The sequence below is a fragment of the Mauremys mutica genome, chromosome 7 (assembly GCF_020497125.1).
Source record: "Mauremys mutica isolate MM-2020 ecotype Southern chromosome 7, ASM2049712v1, whole genome shotgun sequence".
Lineage (NCBI taxonomy): Eukaryota > Metazoa > Chordata > Testudines > Geoemydidae > Mauremys > Mauremys mutica.
This window is the reverse complement of record NC_059078.1, coordinates 24,520,154-24,542,273: the sequence shown is the minus strand read 5'-3', so window position 1 is coordinate 24,542,273 and position 22,120 is coordinate 24,520,154. Positions and strand designations below refer to the sequence as shown.

At 40.6% G+C, this 22,120-nt stretch overlaps 1 protein-coding gene across 1 annotated transcript; it reads right to left on the bottom strand.

Moving 5' to 3' along the window:
• Window positions 1-6,529: 6,529 nt before the first annotated feature.
• On the bottom strand, window positions 6,530-21,412 carry ARF4 (ADP ribosylation factor 4). Its single transcript, XM_045024813.1, has 6 exons — window positions 21,082-21,412; window positions 11,508-11,588; window positions 11,024-11,133; window positions 9,043-9,114; window positions 8,382-8,507; window positions 6,530-7,464 (listed from the first exon to the last, which is right to left on the bottom strand). Exons 1-6 carry the CDS (start codon window positions 21,146-21,148, stop codon window positions 7,378-7,380), a joined length of 543 nt encoding a protein of 180 aa, XP_044880748.1. The 5' UTR covers window positions 21,149-21,412; the 3' UTR covers window positions 6,530-7,377.
• Between the last annotated feature and the right edge of the window lie 708 nt (window positions 21,413-22,120).

The window sequence follows — 22,120 nt, the reverse complement described above, 5'->3', positions numbered from 1 at the left end:
GGCCAGGTTGTAGACCTCCTCTCAGTGGCTGAAGCAGCTGGTATTGATCTCTCTACAAGGAACAACTTACAGCATGAGAGCCACCTTGCTGAGTCTTGGAGAATGAGTGACAGAGAACATGTCTTAGCACAATGTTCTACAACAGAGCAAGCACCTCTGGTGCCTAGCCTTAAGGGAACTCAACCCTTCACAAAAAGGAGAGGTATAGTCATACAGAAGGCCTGCTGGGGTTATGTGTCATACCAACCTAGCCCCATGAGCAAAGATTAACCCCATGCATAAGGGATTACAGAGTAGGACTTTAGGCTTTACACACACCACAGATTATACCCTTCCCCTCATTTTCCTTTTGCAGCAGAACACATACATGGTCTGACAAAAAAAAACTAGGACGAACAACAGAAAGTACTTACAATGGAATTGTACACCGCATAGAGCTGTTCACAATTTAATACATAGCACTTTTTCTGTCTGCAAATCATTCATGAACTACTGCCAGATACTGATCAAATAGTTTATGCAAAAAAGTTTTGCTGATAGGTTGCTCATGAACTGTTCACTTCAATTAGTCATTATTTGGGATGTGTGATGAGGGAGTTGACTCATGTTTCTGCCCTGTATTTGGATTACTAGAATTTTTTTAAAAAAGCAAATAATAAATTATGGATGCATATGAATAGCCATAGCTATATGGCATCATGTGAAACACAATTATTGCCCCAAGATTCAGGCAAATGAAAACTCATTCATTTATATGAATCACAAAGGGAACAAAAAACAGATGATCTGTTCTGAATTCAACCTCCCCCCCTCCCCCAAATATTTAGCCATCTCAGCTATAGAATATTCCTAATCTTTCGGTATATACAAATATATAAAAATTTAATATAATTCTGCATGAAGTTATGTTAAAAGAATTTTAGGTCAATGCCAATCTGTAAGTTGTTCATTATATTGTACTGAGTTCCACATCCAAGAAAGAGTAAAAATCCACCTTCAGGAACTCAGGATTTCCTCTTACAGCAGTAAGAACACCAGCCATCTCCATTAGTCTTTTGTGTCCAGATCAGAGAGTTAGTTTCCAAAACACAATCTCAGTTTGAACTGATTTTGGAGATGGAAAAGACCTGTTAGTGTATTGGTCCCTCTTTCAGTTTAAAATACTCTGACTTCCATGGCAATTATGCCTGAGCAATGACTGCATGGCTAGACTCAGAAGATGCATCAGATATAAACAACTACTATAAAAAGCTAGTGCGTTTTAATTGTAGGATTAGAAGGGACCCCAAAAGGTCCTCTGGTCCACACCCCTGCACACAGGTATTTTTACTTGGGTGAGGAGTGAGTATTCTCTAGACCATCATATTTGGAAGGGACCTCAGGAGGTTATCTAGTCCAACCCCCTCCTTAAAGCAGGGACCAATCTCCAGCCAGATTTTTTGCCCCAGATCCCCTAAATGGTCTCCTCAAAGATTGAACTCACAACCCTGGGTTTAGCAGCCAATGCTCAAACCACTGAGCTATCCCTGGTAACTGGTTTGTCCAACCTTTTTCTTAAAAACCTCCAGTGATGGGGATTCTACAGCCTCCCTAGGTAATTTGTTCAAGTGCTTAACTACCCTTCCAGTTAGTTTAAGCATTAGGAAAAAACTTCTTAACTTTCCTTTATTGCAGTTTAAGCCTATTAGTTCTTTTCCTGTCATCAGTGGACAAGGAGAAAAATTTATCACTCCCCTCTTTATAACAACCTTTTACATAGTTGAAGGCTTATGTCCCCATTCACTCTTCTCCAGCCTAAACAAACCCAATTTTCTTCCCCAGTCTTTCCTCGAACATTTTTAGACATTCCATCATTTTTTATTGCTCTCCTCTCGCTTTTCTCCAGTTTGTGCACATCTTTCCCAAAGTATGGTGCTCAGAACTGGACACAATATTCCAGTTAGTAAAATAATTCTTTGTCTGGCTAAGAGCAAAAGGGGATGAGGATGGGTTTTAACTATTTATATGGCCCTTAGCATTGTGTCTTAGTGCCTTCACTATAGAAAGGCATTTATACAGATTTACAGTGTACCACAAAACATGCGTTAATAGTGAGGCAATACAAGGAGCATTCCAACAGTGGCTCAGAAGGAGGCTTCTTGAGGATGACTGAGGCCCCACCAGGGAGTGAGATGTCTAACTGTAACTTAAATATGAAGAAGGCCTTTAAGGAATTTAGACACTGCTGTGAAAGAAAAGACTGAAGGTGGATGTACCAGAGCATGGACATGTAAATATTGCTGCTAGATGGATCCTGAAAGAAGCAAATAGCAGTGCTACTGGTTTCATGAATTGTAAATAGGTTAGGATCTTTGGCACCTCTACTGGATCCAAATTATTTGGGGCTGGCCCTTGTGGGGGGTGGGGGAAGGGGAAATCTTTTATACTCTGAGTAAGTGTTCCTGCTTTGAGAATTCTCTGAACCTGTAGGGAGCAGTCTGTCAGATCAGCCAATATCCAAACATTTAGATGTCTGGATGCAGGATCTGACTTTGGTTCTGAGACAGTACATCTGGCAGCTGTATGGGAGGTCAGATGTCTGCAGCAGGTCAGGCAGCTAAAACTGTCTGGGCCAGTAAGGAACTATCAGGTTGACAACAACTTTATCCTTCCTGGTCTTAGAAACTATCCTGGTGATCAGGGGAAGCCGTGGGCAGGCAGAGGAATCCTCAAAACCACTAAAGAAATGGTGTCCTGCAACAAGCACAACTGCAAGTTTGGGCACTTGGAGTTGTCACTATGGAGAACAAGTTGATATCCAGTGTCTCAACCATTCTTTTAATCAAATCCTGGAAGACTTAAAAACTCATCCATGGAGGAAGTCAAACCACTTCACCTGGAGAAGATGAGATGACAGGAAGCTGCTGTTCTTGACAAGCTGAGGTTGGGACTGGTGAAGAATGTGGAGGGTTTTCTTCAGAGAAGGAAATTAGCATCATTTACAATTTTTAGAGCAAGTTTCCTAGAATACAGTTTTGCTCTCCAGGGAGCCCTGTCTGGCCATGGTTGGTAGAGATAGTGAGGTGAATACCAGGGTGAGATCTATTTTGTGGGTTTCTGATGACTTCCTGGTACCCCTCAGAGATTTCTCCCTCAACTCTCAGACTCTCACTGTACAACCCCCAGGAGGCGAAAGGACTTGCCTAGAAGGAAGAAAGAAGAAAAGGAATAAACCTCCTCCAGAGACCTGGGGCATTCAAAGCTACAAGCATGTTCCCTGGGTGGAAGATGGAGAAGTGTTCACAGATGGACAACTCCAAATAACAAATAAGGAGCTGTAGACTTAAGGTTGTGCAGGAGGCTAGTAACTCTACCACAAAAACAAAATTACTTCAGAAACACCAGGAGCCATAACAGTATGCAGCAGGCTCAAACAAGAGATCAACTTTATGATGGACATTGGTCAAATCCATAAGGAAGCCCATATCCTGAAAAGTCCTTTGCTCAAGGCAAGATCAGTAATGAAAATTGGATTCTGGAATGTGAGAATATACAAAGCTACTGAAACTGCTGAAGTAATTAATGGATAGAAAGACCACAGACCTTTGTCATCCCCATCCTGAGAGTTGTCCTGACCAGGCCAGAGCAAGAGGATCCAGATTCCACCGCTACCACCTAACCACCACCTGGGATGAAATGGGACTGGACTTTAACAGCAGCAGCTGCTCTAGCTAATCTCAACTAGCTTCTTATCATATTGTCTTGCAGTCCGTACCATAGGCTACTCCTGGGGGAGGTGGGGGGGGGGGGCGGAGAATTCTTCACCAAAAAAATTAAAAATTCTATGCATGTTTTAAAATTCTGCATTGTGTATGTCAAAACACAAAATTATGCCAGTTTCAATTATTTCGGTAATTTATTTCCAAATACTTGTCAGCAAGTATGTCCGTAACAATACAGAGAATAAAAAAGATTCAGGAAATGTTTTTTGACAAATAGATTCCTTACTAGGCATATTCATACAGAACTTTGAGTAATAATTCATTTAAACTACAAGACCAAAAAAAAAACAAACAAAACAACCCCTTATTTCCTGCACTCTTCAGAAACAGTCATAGGGAATTAGTTTCTGCCCAGGTCCCAGGAGTGAAACTGCTTTTGGCTCCTTACAGAGGAAATCACTTTTGAGTGGTGCTTGTAAGAAGTGGCCTGAGCGGTCAGTCGAAACAAAAAAAAAAAAAAAAAAGACCCACAATGAACTAATCTTAACTACAAACCTGCATTAGTGTCTCTTAGAGCAAGTTAGCTGATGCTACTAGGTTCTGTCTTTCAGGTATTAAGAAGGAACTGCGTGGCAGCTGAAGCCTCCCGGCCCTTTATGACTTTACCTATGGGGCACAAACAGACACTGCTATTTAAAAGAAATCAATCTCACATGCATAGGTCACATGCACATGAAGCGTGGAATCTGTGTGGACAATCACTCAAAGAAGAGGTAGATTATATTATTCCCCATCGTTATTTGACATACCGTTATAAACTGTGATTTACTTCTTCACCCACTCCAGAGCTGCACATCAACACCACCCTAATTATGTCTTACCTTTGCTCAAGAGAATAGCCATGCTCCTTCTTCCCCAAGATCAAGTTGTCCTGACAGAGCACCTAGCAGATGGGACCATAATTCTAATCACTGAGAAGCAGCATTTTTTAAGTACTTTGTTTAGTTCAACATAAAACTTAACTAAATTTAGAAGAATAACTTCAGCAATTCCACTGGTAGCCAAGATAACGAATATCTAAAAATTTTCAATTGATTCTCTTTGCTTATAGTCATAGTTCAGGGTAAGCTGTACCTTTGACCCCTCATTCAGTCTCTCCATGAGTTCCTCTTTCAAGTGACAGGCCCAGTCCCTGTGCTTCTCTCTCAGAGTGGAATCTAGCAATCCATGCTACCTTTACATTGGGTCTCCAGATTACAGAACCCTCATTACCAACTGAGTCTCCTAGGCAGCTTCAACTGAGTTTGGCCCCTGCTAAAGGCATCCCTTCAAGCGTTGTAACCAGTGGGAAAAATGCAGGGACTAAGGATGATTTATTTAAAAAAAATGCATTATTTAATTATCCATAAACACATAGCAGTCGGAGAGAAAAAAAGCTTAGAGACAAAAAGGCCTACACAAATTTCTTACCTAAGTCTTGCATTTCCCTCAAGACTTCAGTAAGCCAGTATTATCCCTCATACTCCAACTTCTAGGAGAAGAGGATCAGTGTGTCCCCAGCAGTCACTGGCTCCTCTTCTGACTCCTGGTCAGCTTCAGGGCTGAGGCTTTTAATCCCGTCCAAGCTCTTCATTTTCCCCCCTCCATTGGATACCTTCCCATTTGGGGTTACTAGCCAGACTGCTGAGCAGAGCATGGTAGTAATAAACCTTCAAAGGAACTGAAATCAATATTTTTAAGTACTGGAGATTTACCTCTCTACAGCAACTGGCTGGGTTTCCACAGAGGTGTGCATGTGTGGGGAAAACAAACAACCCCCACCACACACACACACACACACACACCCCCACACAACCCACCCAGGACTGATTTAACTTTGTACCAAACAGCAGACAGCATGATCGTAATTAAACCGAGGTACATACAATATTCATTAAAAAAAATACAGCTTTCCCATGTTCCTCACACTTACCAATAAATTTGTACAAGGATTGCATCATTTAATCAATGTTGCTATTTCCAAAAAATTCCACCTCCACACGACTAGCTAAATCTGGAGAATTTTAAGAATACGGTGGAAGAACAGCTGCACTAATAAAAAGTGAAGGACTTATGTTTTATCTTCTGGAAGTTAATCAGAACTAGCCTCCCAAATGCCAAAAATCCTCAATGAAGTGGGAAAGACATCTGTTGGATATCCAGAACACTCTGAGCACTAACAGCAATGGAGTCAAGCAAGAATTCATTTGTTTTAGAGTAGCAGCTTGAGATGCAAGTTCAGATAGGTCTCTGGGTAGAGGAGAGAGAGAGAAAAAGGAAGCAAGGGAGGACCTGGTGAAGCTCACAAGGACTTGCTTGGGTTTTCCAGAACACGTTGTTGCTACCATTGCTAAAACATCAGAATAAATCCCTATAGATGGTCAAGTTTTCATGCAGGCACCACCAGAACTCATTTGTTGCTTTGCTACTGCAACCCATATTGTACATATAACTATGAAACAGACATGCATGCTTTTTGGGCAGTTTGTATTTGTTTTATTACAATTTTAACGATTAGTATTTTCATATCTGAACATCTTTAAAGGATTTTTAGATTTACAGCTTCAAAAGACACTTTTACAGAATTATTTAAGCCTTGATGATGATTATCTACTGCACTGTATACAAGTTACCTGCCCATCTTCAGGGACCCTCCCTCAAAAATTGAAAATCTGAGATTTGTTTTCACAAACTACAGAACAACTCAATTTATGGAAAAAGAATAAGTCTGTCAAATGTTCGTATCAGTTTCACAAACTTAAGATTCAATAAGAGCGTACACAAAACTATACATTTTATCATTTTATTAGGAATAATTCCAAGTGGGTTATGAAGAAACTAATCCATTGAGTTTGATGATTTTTCCAAAATTTTTCTTTATGAAGATATGTTCACCAATAAACAGTAAAACTTCAGCAGAACTATTATACACTGGGCAAAAACATTCAGGCTGATACCAAAAGCAACATGCAACATAAAGAGATACAATATAAAGGAAGACAATCTGCTGAATATTTAAAACCACCTCAACATGAGCTCTTTGCAACCAGCACAGAACTATGCTACCCATCAAATCCAATTCACACAAAGGCAAGTTGGGCTGATGGAACCCAAGGTTAATAAAATGTTCCTCAGTGCAGTAGATTTGAATAGTGTTTTAGAGCATTTTTTTGGCAAGGGAGAGAAATAAATATAAATGGAATGCTACACTTTTAAATCAGCAGACTGTCTGAGGAATGAAATAATAAGGTATCAGTAAACTAAAGTAGCAGGGGGGAAAATCTTTAAAAAACATTACTTAATTTATTGGGGCTCAAAAAGTATTCAAAACAGATTTTAAAGATGTCACAATAACTATATTCAGGCATTTAACATAACAAGGGAAGTAAAAATCAGAAGATACACTTTTTTTCCAAGTTAAGGAGTTTGTTTTTTTAAATCCAAGCACATTGCTACTTCTGCAACATATAGCTTGGTAAACAATAATTGGCAACAAAATAAGTTGAAACGCTGTAATATCCTGCCCAAACCCGTTCCAGATACTGTTTAATAACCAAGATGCAAACTAATTTTGTTGTAACAAGCCTAGACCACTTATATCAAACATGTCCCTGGTGAGAAAGTCATCCAGTTTGAGTTAGCGTTTTGAGAGCTCATTTGACAGCCAGTCAAGTCCCTCATACAGACCAGTTCCTTGTGTAGCGCAGGTCGCTTGGACATACCACTGTTAAGGAACAAAATATAAAATAAAATAAAATGAAATGTGAACTTTAAAATACTGAATTCCTACATACTACCAGGGTGTAATTCTTATGGTACAATTTCATGTAGTTTGATCCCAATAAGTATGTTTTTCAAAAAACATATTTCCTACCACCACAAAGCCTAACAGTAACAGAAGATATTTTCAAGAAAAATTTTAAATTTCAATTAGCAATTGGGTTTTGAAGATTCTCCTGCTGTGTCTGTCACCCAAATACTGACACATTATATTAGTGCACAAGAATCAAAGTGAAATTGAAGACAAATAAAGTAGAGTGTAAAGAACTGTTGTAAATTAAAATTATTTGTTTTAATCAGGTGCTATTGAGCTCATAGGTAAGGAATTTTTACTACATGATTTAACCCATCTCTTTTTAAAACCAACTCATGACGACATAAGCCACAACTGTCAACATGAAGAGGTAAAATGATGCAAAAAAATGCAACGAGGAATTATATAACAAGGATTTAAAGTCCCCAACAAAAGTTGTGTAGTTGAAGCCTCTCTTATCCTGTCGGGCATTTTTAATCATAGATTGTTTCATCAAAACTCTTGGACAATTCCATTCTCAGTCTTTCTTCAAAAGAACAAACGCAATCCACTCCCCCCCCCCCCCCCCCAAGATATTCAATAGTCTGCAATGGTTGTATCTTCCTATTTAAAAAAAAAAAAAAAAAGAGTAATTAAGCATTTTATTTGCTCTTGATCACCTATTTTTATTACACAAGTGTGTGTGTTTTATGTCACTCTTGTAGAAATAACACTTTTTACATGTCAAATACACATTACATTTTTCCACATAAAAGAGATGAAAGCTTAAAACTTAAAGGGAGAGTACATTTGCTTACAAAAAACTGGACCAAAACTTTAGTACTTACAGTTCTGTTACGCAGAGACTGAAGACCTAGTTTATCTGTCATTTCACTGATTGCCATGGCGTTTGGCAAGTCTTGTTTGTTCGCAAAAAGCAGTAGCACTGCATCTCGCAACTCATCTTCCTGAAGCTAACAGAACAAGAGACCATGCTAGTTATTTTTCCATTTAATTACTGTAACAAGCTGCTAAAGAGATGCAATTATGAAATAAAGGGAAAAGTGCTGTAAACTTTTTCATTCTCACTCCCCAAATCACAGTGAGTAGCTTCTGATTGAGATCATCAAGTACCCATGGTACAAATTCCACTAGTGTAGGTAAAGCAACATTGTTTCAAACAGCAGTTTGGATTTAAATTGTATATAGAAAGCTCACTGTCAGAGATTACTTTTCATTTGGGTTTTACATCCCAAAAGGGACTTGGGTGAAGTCATCAGTAGTTCTTGACCTAGAATCCACTCACGTGCTAAACAATTTTAGATAAGTAGTGATGAATTTAAAAAAACACCCACAAGGGAGGTCTACAATACATGTTTTAAGACTTTCTGAAGGTGCATGGGTTTTGAAATTTCAGCAAAACTGGCATATTCACCATTTGCAGAAAAGTTGATTTGGTAAAGTAAATACAAAAGATGGCAATTCTGTTCCAAAAATATTTATATTTACCATTTTCTGCAGTTCTTCTGCTGCTTCCTGAATTCTCTCTCTGTCATTGCTATCTACCACAAAAATGAGACCCTAAAAAAAACAAAAAAAAACAAAAAACAAAAAAAAAAGTTAAGCAGCTTTGATAGGTCGCCATACAACTTAAGCATACAGCAGTGTTCTAAGAAAAAGATGACATGAATTATTGGGTAGGAGTTCTGGTGCTTCCCCTCTAAGAAATGCAAGTTTGAAATAGTAGTAATCATTTAATTAATGTATACAGAGAAAGATCATGGACTACATGAGGTAGACATTCTTCAGTCAGCTAGATCAATAGACATGATATGAACATACACTGTGAAAATTATGTTAGGTTTTAAAAAACAACAAAAAACAACAACAACTCCAAACAAGGCTACAATTCCCAGACTGTGGTCTGCATATCAGAATTTCAGGGAAAGGTAACTGGCGAAATTGTGATAGTTTTCCTTATTTTCAGATGTTCCATTGCATCAAAGATAGCTAGAGATATCTTAATAGCGTCTAGATAATGTGTCCTCCACCCTATAAAGCTGAGGGTTCTCAACCTTTTAAGTATAATTTAATTTTTAGAAGTGTGTTTTTACCAAATGTTCCTAACACCATTTCTAACATTAAAAGAGAAATATCAAAGAGTTTATTCCGTACTGTCTTCCACTCTTTAAATCCCCACCTGAAAGTCTTACAGTTCAGCCTAACCTCCTCTGAAGAAGCAGATTCTCCCCCTTTGAAGGTCCCTGGTGATGCTTCTATAATAGGTCTGAAGATGTCAGCCGGGTAACATTTTTGGTCCTCCGCTGATATGCTGTTAACAGACTACTGTGCCAGTCCCTTTGTCTAGTCACATTCCACCACATACTCCTATTTGCACATGCCCCAGAATCATGCCTGTGCTACTGCAGAGAGAAGTTTCCTGGCAACAAGCCTGCACAAAGCAGAGCAACAAGCATGAATCTCTTCTGCTGTTGAGGTGTATAGAAATGTGATAAATTACTTGTCTTTCTACTAACTACCCAAAAAGCACATTGCAGCGATGACAGAAGCAGCGAAGAAGTGAACTTGACATGGCCCGGATCAAACAACCAGCAATACCACCCTGATTAATGTATTCAGTAACATTTTTAGATACTTTATAAGCAAAGGGAGCCTAATAAGCACCACTTGTATTTAACCATAATGTGCATATGAATATTATTTTTATGTAACTCGAAGTAAAAATCCATCTTGGCTGTCTTCAGTTTGGTTAGAAAAGAAAGAAAAAGAAATACCTACAAGAGCAGCTAGGCATTAACTTACTTCTTTACTTGAAGCCCTCTTCAGTTTCAGGAGGTTAGCAGACAAAGCATCAAATTTAATGAGGCTAGAAAGTCCATCACATAGCTTAGTGACCCCTCTGGCACATTAAGGAGTAACACTGGCAAGTCCCTCATGGGAATCCTGTCTATCCAAGTCAAACTATAATAAGCTAAGTCTACACTAGGAGTACTTTACTGGTATTGGAATTCTGGTATACTGCACCAGCAAAGTGCTCCTAACATGGATATATCCTAGTGTGGATACAACTATACCAGCAAAACTGCTCTTCCACTAGCATAATAAAACAACAATTCCCCCTTCATCACTGTCCCTTAGAGAAAAAAAACAAGCATTTGGTAAAAGCAGTTTTGCTGGTATAACTGTATATACACCAGGGGAAATCACCCCACTTCACATCCCTGACTGACTGGATGCTATGATAGCAAAAGTCTGTAGTGTAGACACAGCATAAGACATGAAGCCTTCCAGATGGGAAGGGGAAAAAAGCCAAGGATCCTCAGAATTCAGCAAATATGGTGGGGACCAACTTATGAGAAAATGGAAATGGAGGCAGACCATTTTCTGGAGATACATTCATATTAAAATGAAGACCACTGTGTACAGTATGTGCAATTCTTTTTTACTTGTAAAACATAAGAACTCCTACCTGTGTGTTTTGAAAGTAATGCCTCCAAAGAGGTCTAATTTTATCCTGACCACCAACATCCCAAACTGTGAAACAAATGTTTTTATATTCTACTGTTTCCACATTAAAACCTAAAAAAGAAAAAAAGTGGTTAAATATTGACATTGACTATGTAAAAGTTATTATAAATCTGTCAGCTGTCCTCTTAAACATAGTGACTTCAAGTTTCACTTTCTCTCACACACACTCTTTTTTGTTATGATAGAACCAAAATGCATAAAATTATAATTTCTCTAAGAGTCCAACTCTTTACTAACTTCTATTCTGGCGAATATGCATCTCCCACTACCCCACCAACCAGCTCTTGAAACAAAAGGTCCTACAATGAATAATATTGAAGTCTTTTCTCCCTCAGGAGAATTGAGGATTTTAAAGTGAATGATTCTGTAGTTTAATTACATTTAACATTAGTAATTAGATGAGAAGCAATCATTAGTTTTCTTACCAATAGTGGGAATTGTGGTGACAATTTCTCCTAGCTTCAGTTTATACAGAATAGTTGTCTTACCAGCAGCATCCAAACCAACTAAAAAAAATATATAAAGTTTAATTTTAGTTTCACAGTATTAACTAAATCATGCTCTTTACAAATATTCCACTGAAAACAGGGTGGGGATTCACTTTTAAGTGAGCAACGGGTAAGTTCCTAAATGGCCTCAGGAAAAAAAAAAAGTTTTATTCACTAAGTATGTTTCTCTCCTTCCTTCTCCACCCACCATTGGAGGCAGAAGCCAAACAGCTAAGAATTCAAGTTTAATACCAGAGTTCCAATCTCCATTTACATCAGAAAGCTATGTAACTTTTTCTTCTTTAGGCATCATGTAAATGACTGATTGGAGTTTTTAAAACAAACTTTGCAGTTCACATGTAAAGGTTTTGCTCTAGCATGTTTTCATGTATTGGACATACCTTGTAATATTTTCTAGGCAGCAGCCAGAAGTTCTCTCTCCTCCTTCACTTATTCCCCCATCAGATTGGAAGCTACTTTCTTCTCAAATGCAGACCTTGTCTGTTATTGATCCCTTATTTATCTTCAGATCTGGCTACTGCAGCATGCCCCACCTGAGACTACTCTTGATCACTTCAAAGTTTCAGCTAACATTAAATGCAGCAGCTCACTTAGGGCTATTTACACTACCTCGCTACATCGGTGCAGCTGTGCCATTGTAGCGTATCTGGTGAAGATGTGCTATGCTGACAGGAGAGTGCTCTCTTATCCAGGGCTTTGGAACTGTGGCCCAGCTCCGCTCCAGGCAAAAACCTGCAGCTCCACTGCTCCGGAGCTGCTCTGCGCTCCAGCTCCGGGCTCCACTCCAAAGCCCTGCTCTTATCAGCATAAATTACTCCACCTCAATGAGAGACGGAAGCTATGTCAGTAGGAGAGCATCTCCTGTTGACATAGCACAGTATGGACTCCACTTAAAGTCAGCGTAACTTATGTCACTCAAAGGGGTGGCAATGTAAGTTACATGGACTCAAGCGGTAGCGTAGAGAATCCCTTAGTGACATTCGATATATGGCGAGCATATAACACCTGTGGCTCCAGACTACACTGAACAATTTACTTTCTGGAACAATACAAGCTGTTTTTTATATAAAAGCCCTACATGTTGTGTGTCATGGCTACCCATAATACGTCTCCATACCCTAGTCCAGTCTACTGGGCTGTTTTGGTTAACAGTCCCCACTTCTGAACTCTGCAGGAGGGAGTACTTTTAAAAGTATCAAGTCACATAATTTGAACAGTTATGATTTACTACATATTTCAGCTAATATGCATTATTCTTTTAGAAAAAATGTATGGCAATTTACATGTTACTATGTGCCAATTTCTTGAGTGCCTCAGAATTCAGCTTTCTAAAACAAAACATTATACTGTCTCACCATTTGCAATTGTTCTTATTCTCCTAAGAGACTGAAATGTATTTACCACCACATTTGATTTACCGGATTTTTACATCTGATGTGTATATTTTTAAACTTGTCTTCTGACTATCAAATGATAGGTAAGTCAACTGTCTTGGTCACAAGAGGTGATAGTTAAGAATTCCAATTAACAACTCTTCCACATGAAAAAAAACTGACATTCCCCAACACCAAGTCATAAATCAGAAACAAATAACCAAGGTGCAAAATAATCCTCTCTTTCAGATTCTTTTCCAGAAATATTAACTTTTAGCTCTTTCCCCATTGAGGCTTAAATTTCAACACAGTACAAGTGTGTTGACAGTTGTTTATGAAGTCCTGAGACACAGCCGTTCAGATAGCAATTAAGGGTCACATGGCAAGTACAGCCTTGCCCTTGCACCTATTTGATCTTTGTAATGCCTACTTTACTCATTTCAAGAGCCCTGCTCCACTTTACTTATAGTCTCTTCAAGTCCCAGGCTTGCAGTGTGCTTCTCCCAGGAACTTCACTCTGCTAGTCACCTTTACAACACCATGGCACCTGCATAAGTGCTAGCACCATACTTACTTACAGCTCTCATAGTTGCATGCATGATAAGCAACTTCTCTGAACTGTTTGAAAGAATTACACGAATTACTTACAACTGTCAGGTTGGAATGTTACATTTCCCTCTACTTTCTTTAAGAGTTTCTCCAAAGACATTTTTGGCCCTTTCTTATGAAATGTGCTTGTTCTGGAGCCATTAAACTGACTGCCTATATATCTGCATTCAGTTCCATCTACAGACTCACATGGACTCATTGTTAAAACAATCTCAAACTGTTCTTTTCAGCCAACCAAATTCTATTGCCTAAAGGTACGTGCCCTCCAGAAAGATTTTATCACTGCATTGTATTTTACATCATTCTACTATTCTATATCCTAAGAGATAGTAGTTTTGCCCTGTGGGTAAATTCTCCATTTTTTAAATCCAGCCTAAGCCACCTAGACATGGTATACCTGTAATCTAAACGTGACCAAAGCACAGCTTTACGCAAGTAACCACAAAAATTTAAGGATTGATTTTTAAATGGAATATATTCAACACCACCACATTGTGGCAGCCAGACTCAGATTTCCCAAAATTAAGAAGCAGAAAGCATATTTCAAATCTCTGAATTTGATTCATATTCTGATTAAAATAATTTCAAAATCACTTATTTTAGCATTCATATAAGCAAGTTCCACCTTGTAATTTCTTCACTATATTTTACAAGGGCTATTACAAACAATTCATGCCCTTGATTTTTGGCTAGGTTTGTTAATATAGCTATTTATAGGTTTGTAGGTTGTGTTTTTTGTTAAGTTACAGGTTTGTTACTATTCAACCACACAGGTGGGATTCCCAAAATCCCCTAAAGGAATTGTCCTTTTGTTTGAAATAGTCTGTTCCCTATCATTTGGCAGCTTAATATTTGAAGTGCTAATAAGCCTCTCGGAAGATGGATGTTTTGGCAGTTTATTGTCTCAGAGATTATAGATAGCTGCATGGCCATACTAACAAGTGATGAATATAGTGACATGATATAATTATGATTCTGCAAGGTGCAATATGAAGAAAAACAAGGTTATTCAGTAATATGTTAACATATACCCATGTACTAGTGGATTAAGCGTAACACTGGGACCAAGGAATTTCTGAACTCTAACCCCTGTTCTGCCCAGTTCAACTATGTTAAATTATTTAACCCAATATCTCAGCTGTCTCTTTTCTCCCCGATCTGTATCTGTAAAATGGAGTTGGAATTGTGCTTTCCCTTCCTCGCACACAAGAATATAAATGGTTGTCAGCCCTTTGAAATATAGTGATATGTAAACATGCAAAGTATTAATGTGAATCTATGGGGCAATTATGATTTTTAAGAAGCTTTGTGAATCCACTTGTGACATAATGCACTATTGACTATTAACCTCCTAATCATAAGTTTAGTTAGGGGTAGCCATTAGGAGATTATATCTTTTTACGACAATCGTGCAATTAATTGCACAATTAATCGCGCTGTTAAACAATAGAATACCATTATTTAAATATTTTTTGGTGTTTTCTACAATGTCAAACTTTAGAGCCTACAAGTCAAATCAGTCTTACTTCTTGTTCAGCCAATTGCTCAGACAAACAGGTTTGTTTACATTTGCAGATGATAATGCTGCCTGCTTCTTGTTTACGTCACCTGAAAGTGAGAACAGGCGTTTGCATGGCACTGTTGTAGCTGACACCACAAGATATTTATGTGCCAGATGCACTACAGATTATGTCCCTTGATGCTTCAACCACCATTCCAGAGGACATGCATCCATGCTGATGACAGGTTCTGCTCAACAACAATCCAAAGCAGTGCAGACTGATGCATGTTCATTTTCATAATCTGAATCAGATGCCAACTGCAGAAGGTTAATTTCTTTTTTGGTGGTTAGGGTTCTGTAGTTTCCGCAGACTACTGTTGCTTTTTTAAGACTTCTGAAAGCATGCGCCACACCTCATCCTTCTCAGATTTTGGAAGGCACTTCAGATTTTAAATCTTGGGTCAAGTGCTATAGCTATCTTTAGAAACTTCACATGGGTATCTTCTTTGCGTTTTGTCAAATTTGCAGTTAAAAAGTGTTCTTAAAACGAACATGTGTTGGGTCATCATCTGAGACTGCTCTAACAGGAAATATATGGCACAATGCAGGTAAAACAAAGCAGGAGACATACAATTCTCCCCCAAGAAGTTCAGTCACAAATTTAATTAATACGTTTTTTTTTTTAAACGAGGATCATCAGCACGGAAGCATGTCCTCTGGAACAATGGCTGAAGCATGCAGAAGCATATGAATCTTTAGCGCATCTGCCATGTAAATATCTTGCAACACCAGCTACAACTGTGTCATGTGAACACCTGTTATCACTTTCAGGTGACACTGTAAATAAGGGTACATCCAGACTACCCGCCGTATCGGTGGGTAGCTATCGATTTATCGGGGATCGATATATCACGTCTCGTTGAGATGTGATATATCAATCCCCGAATGCGCTCCCCGTCGACTCAAACTCCACCGGAGCGAGCAGCGGTAGCGGAGTCGACAGGGGAGCTGCGGCCTTCGATCCCGCACCGTGAGGACGGGAGGTAAGTTGGAATAAGATACGTCGACATCAGCTACAGTATTCCCATAGCTAAAGTTGCGTATCTTACATCGACACCTCCTGCTAGTGTAGACCAGGCCTAAGAAGTGGGCAGCATTACCTCCCGTAAATGTAAACAAACTTGTTTCTCTTAGCGACTGGCTGAACAAGAAGTAGGACTGAGTGGACTTGTAGGCTCTAAAGTTTTACATTGTTTTGTTTTGGAGTACAGTTATAAATACCAAAATAAAACAAATAAAATCTACATTTGTAAGTTGTACTTTCTTGATAAAGAGACTGCGTGACACGACTTGTGTCAGGTGAATTGAAAAATACTATTTTGTTTATATTTTTATTACAAATATTTGCACTGTAAAAATGATAAAGTGAGCACTGTACACTTCGTATTCTGTGATGCAACTGAAATATTTGAAAAATGTACAAAGACATCCAAAAATATTTAATAAATTTCAATTGGTATTCTATTGTTTAACAGTGCGATTAATAGTGATTAATTGTTTTAATCGCAATTCTTTTTTTGAGTTAATCATGTGAGTTAACGGCGATTGACAGCTCTAATCTTTTTAGAAGATTGTGTTCTCTGCTTACGCCATAAAATTAGTAAGCTTGTGAAATATGTGATGGAGTGCAAAGTATTAAAGAACTCATATCCACTCAGAAACACAAGGTATGTGCCATGACTCTGAATTAACTCAGTAAAAGTTAGTGTTTTACAGATGTTTGCAAAAGTATTAGAGTAAAAGAAAGTTGCTTAAAATACTTGTCATTATGATGATGTCTGAAGTAAATTACATACAAACACTGACCAAATATTTATTTTCTAACCCACATAATAAACAAATCTATTTTTAGAAAAATTAAATTTCATTCAGGTAAAGGAAATAGACTGACAGCTCTGGAGACTGAAATCATATCTACCTACAACACACTATAAACACAAGTGGCAGTAATTAAAAATCCTACCCTCCTACCGCACTGTCCAGCTCATGTGCCAAAACTGAACCAAAATCACTTTTGAGGCAGAAACTAATTTAGTCTTTTTAAACCTAGACTGAATAGATTAGGAGAAAATGCCAATAGGGGTGCAAATTATGATGTGGACACCTGCTTACAAATATATCCTTCCTTCCATACTACAAATACAACTCTCTCAAAGGAGCTTCTCATAATATTATTTGTAGTGTAGAAGTGTCTAACTGGGTTTCATAACTCAGGGCAGGTCTACACTATGGGGGAAAATCGATACAAGATACGCAACTTCAGCTACGTGAATAACATAGCTGAAGTCGAAGTATCTGATATCAAATTACTTACCGTCCTCACGGCACGGGATCGACGTCCGCGGCTCCCCATGTCGACTCCGCTACCGCCGTTCGCGTTGGTGGAGTTACAGAGTCGACATGAGCGCGTTTGGGGATCGATATATCGCGTCTAGATGAGACGCAATATATTGATCCCCAAGAAATCGATTGCTACCCGCCGTATCAGCGGGTAGTGAAGACGTACCCCAAGCTAAAACCTTAAACTGGTTCTGTCTATACTGCATAATGAAAATATGTAGTAAACATGTCCTCTTACCCACCTGTATTTGTAGTGTAGTCAAACCCTTAAAAACCATGACTGAAAGAAAAAAACACAACTCATTTGATGTTGTCCAAACAGCTACTGGAAGGCATGATTCTTGTTGGCAAGTTAAAGAGATATGGGCTGGATGAATGGACTATAAGGTGGACAGAAAGCTAACTAGATTGTTGGGCTCAAAGGGCAGTGATCAACAGCTTGATGTTTAGTTGGCAGCCAGTATCAAGCGGAGTGCCCCAAAGGTCAGTCCTGGGGCTGGTTTTGTTCTATATCTTCATTAATGATCTAGAGGATGGCATGGACTGCAGCCTCAGCAAGTTTGCAGATGACACTAAACTGGGAGGAGTGGTAGATACACTGGAGGGTAGAGATAGGATACAGAGGTACCTAAACAAATTAGAGGATTGGGCCAAAAGTCTGATGGAGGTTCAACAAGGACAAGTGCAGAATCCTACACTTAGGACGGAAGAATCCCATACACTGCTACAGACTAGAGACTGAATGGCTAGGCAGCAGTTCTGCAGAAAAGGACCTAGGGGTTACAGTGGACGAGAAGCTGGATAGGAGTCGACAGTGTGCCCTTGTTGCCAAGAAGGCTAATACAGCCCAAAATGACATAAGTAGGGGCATTGCCAGCAGATCGAGGGATGTGATCATTCCCTTCTATTTGACATTGATGAGGCCTCATCTGAAGTACTGTGTCCAGTTTTGGGCCCCACACTACAAGAAGGGATGTGGAAAAATTGGAAAGAGTCCAGCGGAGGGCAACAAAAATTATTAGGGGGCTGGAGCACATGATTTATGAGGAGAGGCTGAGGGAACTGGGATTGTTTAGTCTGCAGAAGAGACGAATGAGGGGGGATTTGATAGCTGCTTTCAACTACCAGAAAGGGGGTTCCAAAGAGGATGGATCTAGACTGTTCAGTGGTCCCAGATGACAGAACAAGGAGTAATGGTCTCAAGTTGCAGTGGGGGAGGTTTAGGTTGGATATTAGGAAAAAAAATTTCACTAGGAGGGTGGTGAAGCACTGGCATGGGTTACCTAGGGAGGTGGTGGAATCTCCTTCCTTAGAGGTTTTTAAGGTCAGGCTTGACAAAGCCCTGGCTGGGATGATTTAGTTGGGGATTGGTCCTGCTTTGAGGAGGAGGTTGGATTAGATGACTTCCTGAGGTCCCTTCTAACCTTGATATTCTATGATTAGTTTGTATCAGTGTTGGAACTGAACTAACCACTATGGATAAAGTGTCTGAAGCACTATGAACTATTATGGTCTCAAGAACACAGTTTGTTCTTGTATTCTCATCATTCTGCAAGAGTAAAAGCAATAGTGCTACCAGTGTCAATATTAATCTTACAACCATCTTTTCCAAAAAGTTTCATACCTAGTCATTTAAAGTTGTATATGAAAAGTCGGCTTGACGTACTAGTAGTTCTCTTAGAAAAAGATTTTTACTGTATATTTACTATGCTATTGTTTATAGAGAGGCAAAAATTACATTAAAGGACACTGATCTCAGGTTTAAATTCTTATTTTAAGTAATTAAAATGTCAACAAATTTAAGCACTGCAAAACAAAACACCCACAACCACCTGCTACACAAGTGTTGGTGAAATTTCAACTGGTGCATACTAGCTTTCATACCCTATGTACAATGTGCTGTAAACAGAATCATTTTCGGGGGTTGGGGTGGGTATTTATGCTTGATGTCATTAGGTCTGCTATACATAACCACCTAATGTGCTATTATTACCTCTTGTTTCTCATACATATCCAAACATTTTTAGGGCCCAAATGGATATGCCAACAGTTAGGAGCTGATTCCATTCTCAGTTCTTTAGCCAACAGAAGTTAGATGTGGTACAAAGGCAATGGACTGAGCCATGGTAAAAGAAGCTCTCTTTATATTCTCCTGTTAATTAAGGACCAACTGATAGGAACTGAAAAAAGTCCCATTCACCTAGCTGGACAACTGTAGGAAAAGGAGTGTATAAAGTTGGGAATGGGAGGAAAGGAAACATTGAATGCAGCATGTGATTATCACCTTTTCAACTCCCAAGTCTGGGAATTACAGTAGGAGTAAAGAAGTGACTGGTTTGAACTGTTACACACCTAGGCACAGGAAGTAGGAGGGCTGTAGCACCCCCTGTTTTTGTGCAGTGTCCCATCAGCCACCCTGCGCCCAGGGTCCCAGCACTGCCAGCCCAGCACTTCACTCTTGGGGTCCCAGCCTTGGTCTTCTTATCCCTGGCTGCATCCCCCACCCCGGACCAACTCTGGGAGTGTGGGGAGGGCACAGACAGGAGTAAGTGGGTACTGAGGTAAAAAGTTTGGGGTGGGGACCACTGGCTTTTAGCAACCGCACTGTAAAAAATATTCCAGCACCACTGGTTACACAGTACATTTCAGAAGAGCCACAATGTAACTGTGGTCAGACAGTGGCCTAATAAAACTAGCTTGATACAAAAAGTTGTATTTTTATACTTCTATATGCGAGATACACCAGAATGTGTGATTAAAGGCAACATTCTTTCTCAGAACAAAATGAGCAAAGATGGCTAAATTAATGCTTTCTGTTTAGCAGTCAAATTCTGGAGCCCTTAGGACTACATTAACACACTTGGTGCTGTCACATCATGTTCCTCAAATATCAAATCCTTTCACAAATGATCAGGTATGGCATTTACCTGTTAACAGTTCACATTCTTTTTACAGTTTGTGCTTGTTTTATAGTGTGCACGCATATATATATATAAACATATATATATATATATGTGGTGCTAAATAATCCCCAGCTTGGCTACAAGCCTCGGGGAAGGGTGGCAGCAGGGCTTAGGGCATTATCTAATAAAAAGACTAAAAGTCTCCCACCAACAGAACTGTGGGGTGAGGAGGTAAAGAACATGAAGGGGAAAGAACACAGCCCCTCCCCCTACCCAAGCTCATTCACTTGAGGCCGTTCAGTGCTCCACTAGCCCCAGACCCACGCGGAAGAGCGGGGAGTTGGTTGGGAGGCGGCGCAGGCCCGGGGGGACAGCTACACACACACCCACAGCGGGGGAAGAGGTCAGGTCACGGCAGGCGCTTACCCGGGCCTGAAGGGCGCAGACAGACAGACGCTTCCTCCCGCCCCGTAGTTCTGCTCCGGTGCAGCCGGCTCGCAAGCCCCCGGCCGCTTCCTACTGCGTCCCCAACGGCCACACGGAACATCCCCCTCCCCCCCCGCAGGGGCCCAGCCGCGTCTACCCGAGAGAGGCCGAGTAACGGCAAGCCGGGGGCTGCGGATGCGGCAAGCGCGGCCCGAGAGATCGGGATCCCTCAGGCGGCGGAAGGCCGGGCCGGGCGGGTCCGGGGGTCTCTCTCTTACCCATGAGGATGCGCATCTGCTTCTTGCCGAAGAGACGTGAAAAGAGCGAGGAGATGGTGAGGCCCATGGCGGCTCAGGCTGGGCGGCGGCGAGCGGGAGGAGTGTGTGTGCGGCAGCGGTTTATGTCCCAACCCCGGTCTCTCTTTTTAGATCCCTCCGCGGGGTCCCGGCCCAGCAACTGCTGCCGGCGGCTACTGCTGCTGCTCTTATGTCCGGGGGAGCCTCGCTCGCTCTCTGCCACGTCACGCTCGCCACCACGGCCGCCCCCAGTTCCAACGCGGACAAAATCACGTCACGCTCGCCACATCCCCACTGCAGCGCCACCACCCTCCCTTGACCCGGACAAACCCTCCGAACACAGACTGACTACAACTCCCAGCGTGCTATGCGCCAGGTGCTGATCGATAGCTTCAGTTCATTGGCGTAGGGCATGATGGGAGATGCAGTCCCAGGTTCCGCAGCTCCCCCAACCTTGGCCTGAGTCGAGCATGGCATGCTGGGAACTGTAGTCATTCTCTGCGCCGCACTGTGTGCTGGGGGCTGTAGTCTCCGTGCCCTAGGCTGCGGCCTAGGGAGCCGATGGTTATACAAGGCCAGCTGTAGAGCGTGTATGGCGCCCTGCTCACTCTCCCTCCTGGTGTGTGTTGTGTGGGTATAACCCATGGCGCCCTACCTCCCCTCCCCCCACTTTCTGAGAAGACGGGTTTGGCAGCATGTCTCTCTCAGAGACTAATCCTGCTGCCCTCAGGTTAACACACAACATCCAACTAGTTGTACTACTGAGAAGATATGGGACACCTCAAACCAGGGCACAAGGCAGCAAATGTGCAAGGACTTAGACTAGAACCAACCAAACCTTATTCCCAATTAGAGCAGAAATATTTTGACTATGTCAATACACAATATCTAAGGCTATGTTGATGTCATGGAAGTCACAGAATCCATGACTTCCAGAGACAGACAACAGTGAGACCTCAGCTAGGTTCCAGCCACAGCTGACAGACTCCTGAGGGGGTTCTTCTCAGGGTTTCAGTGATGG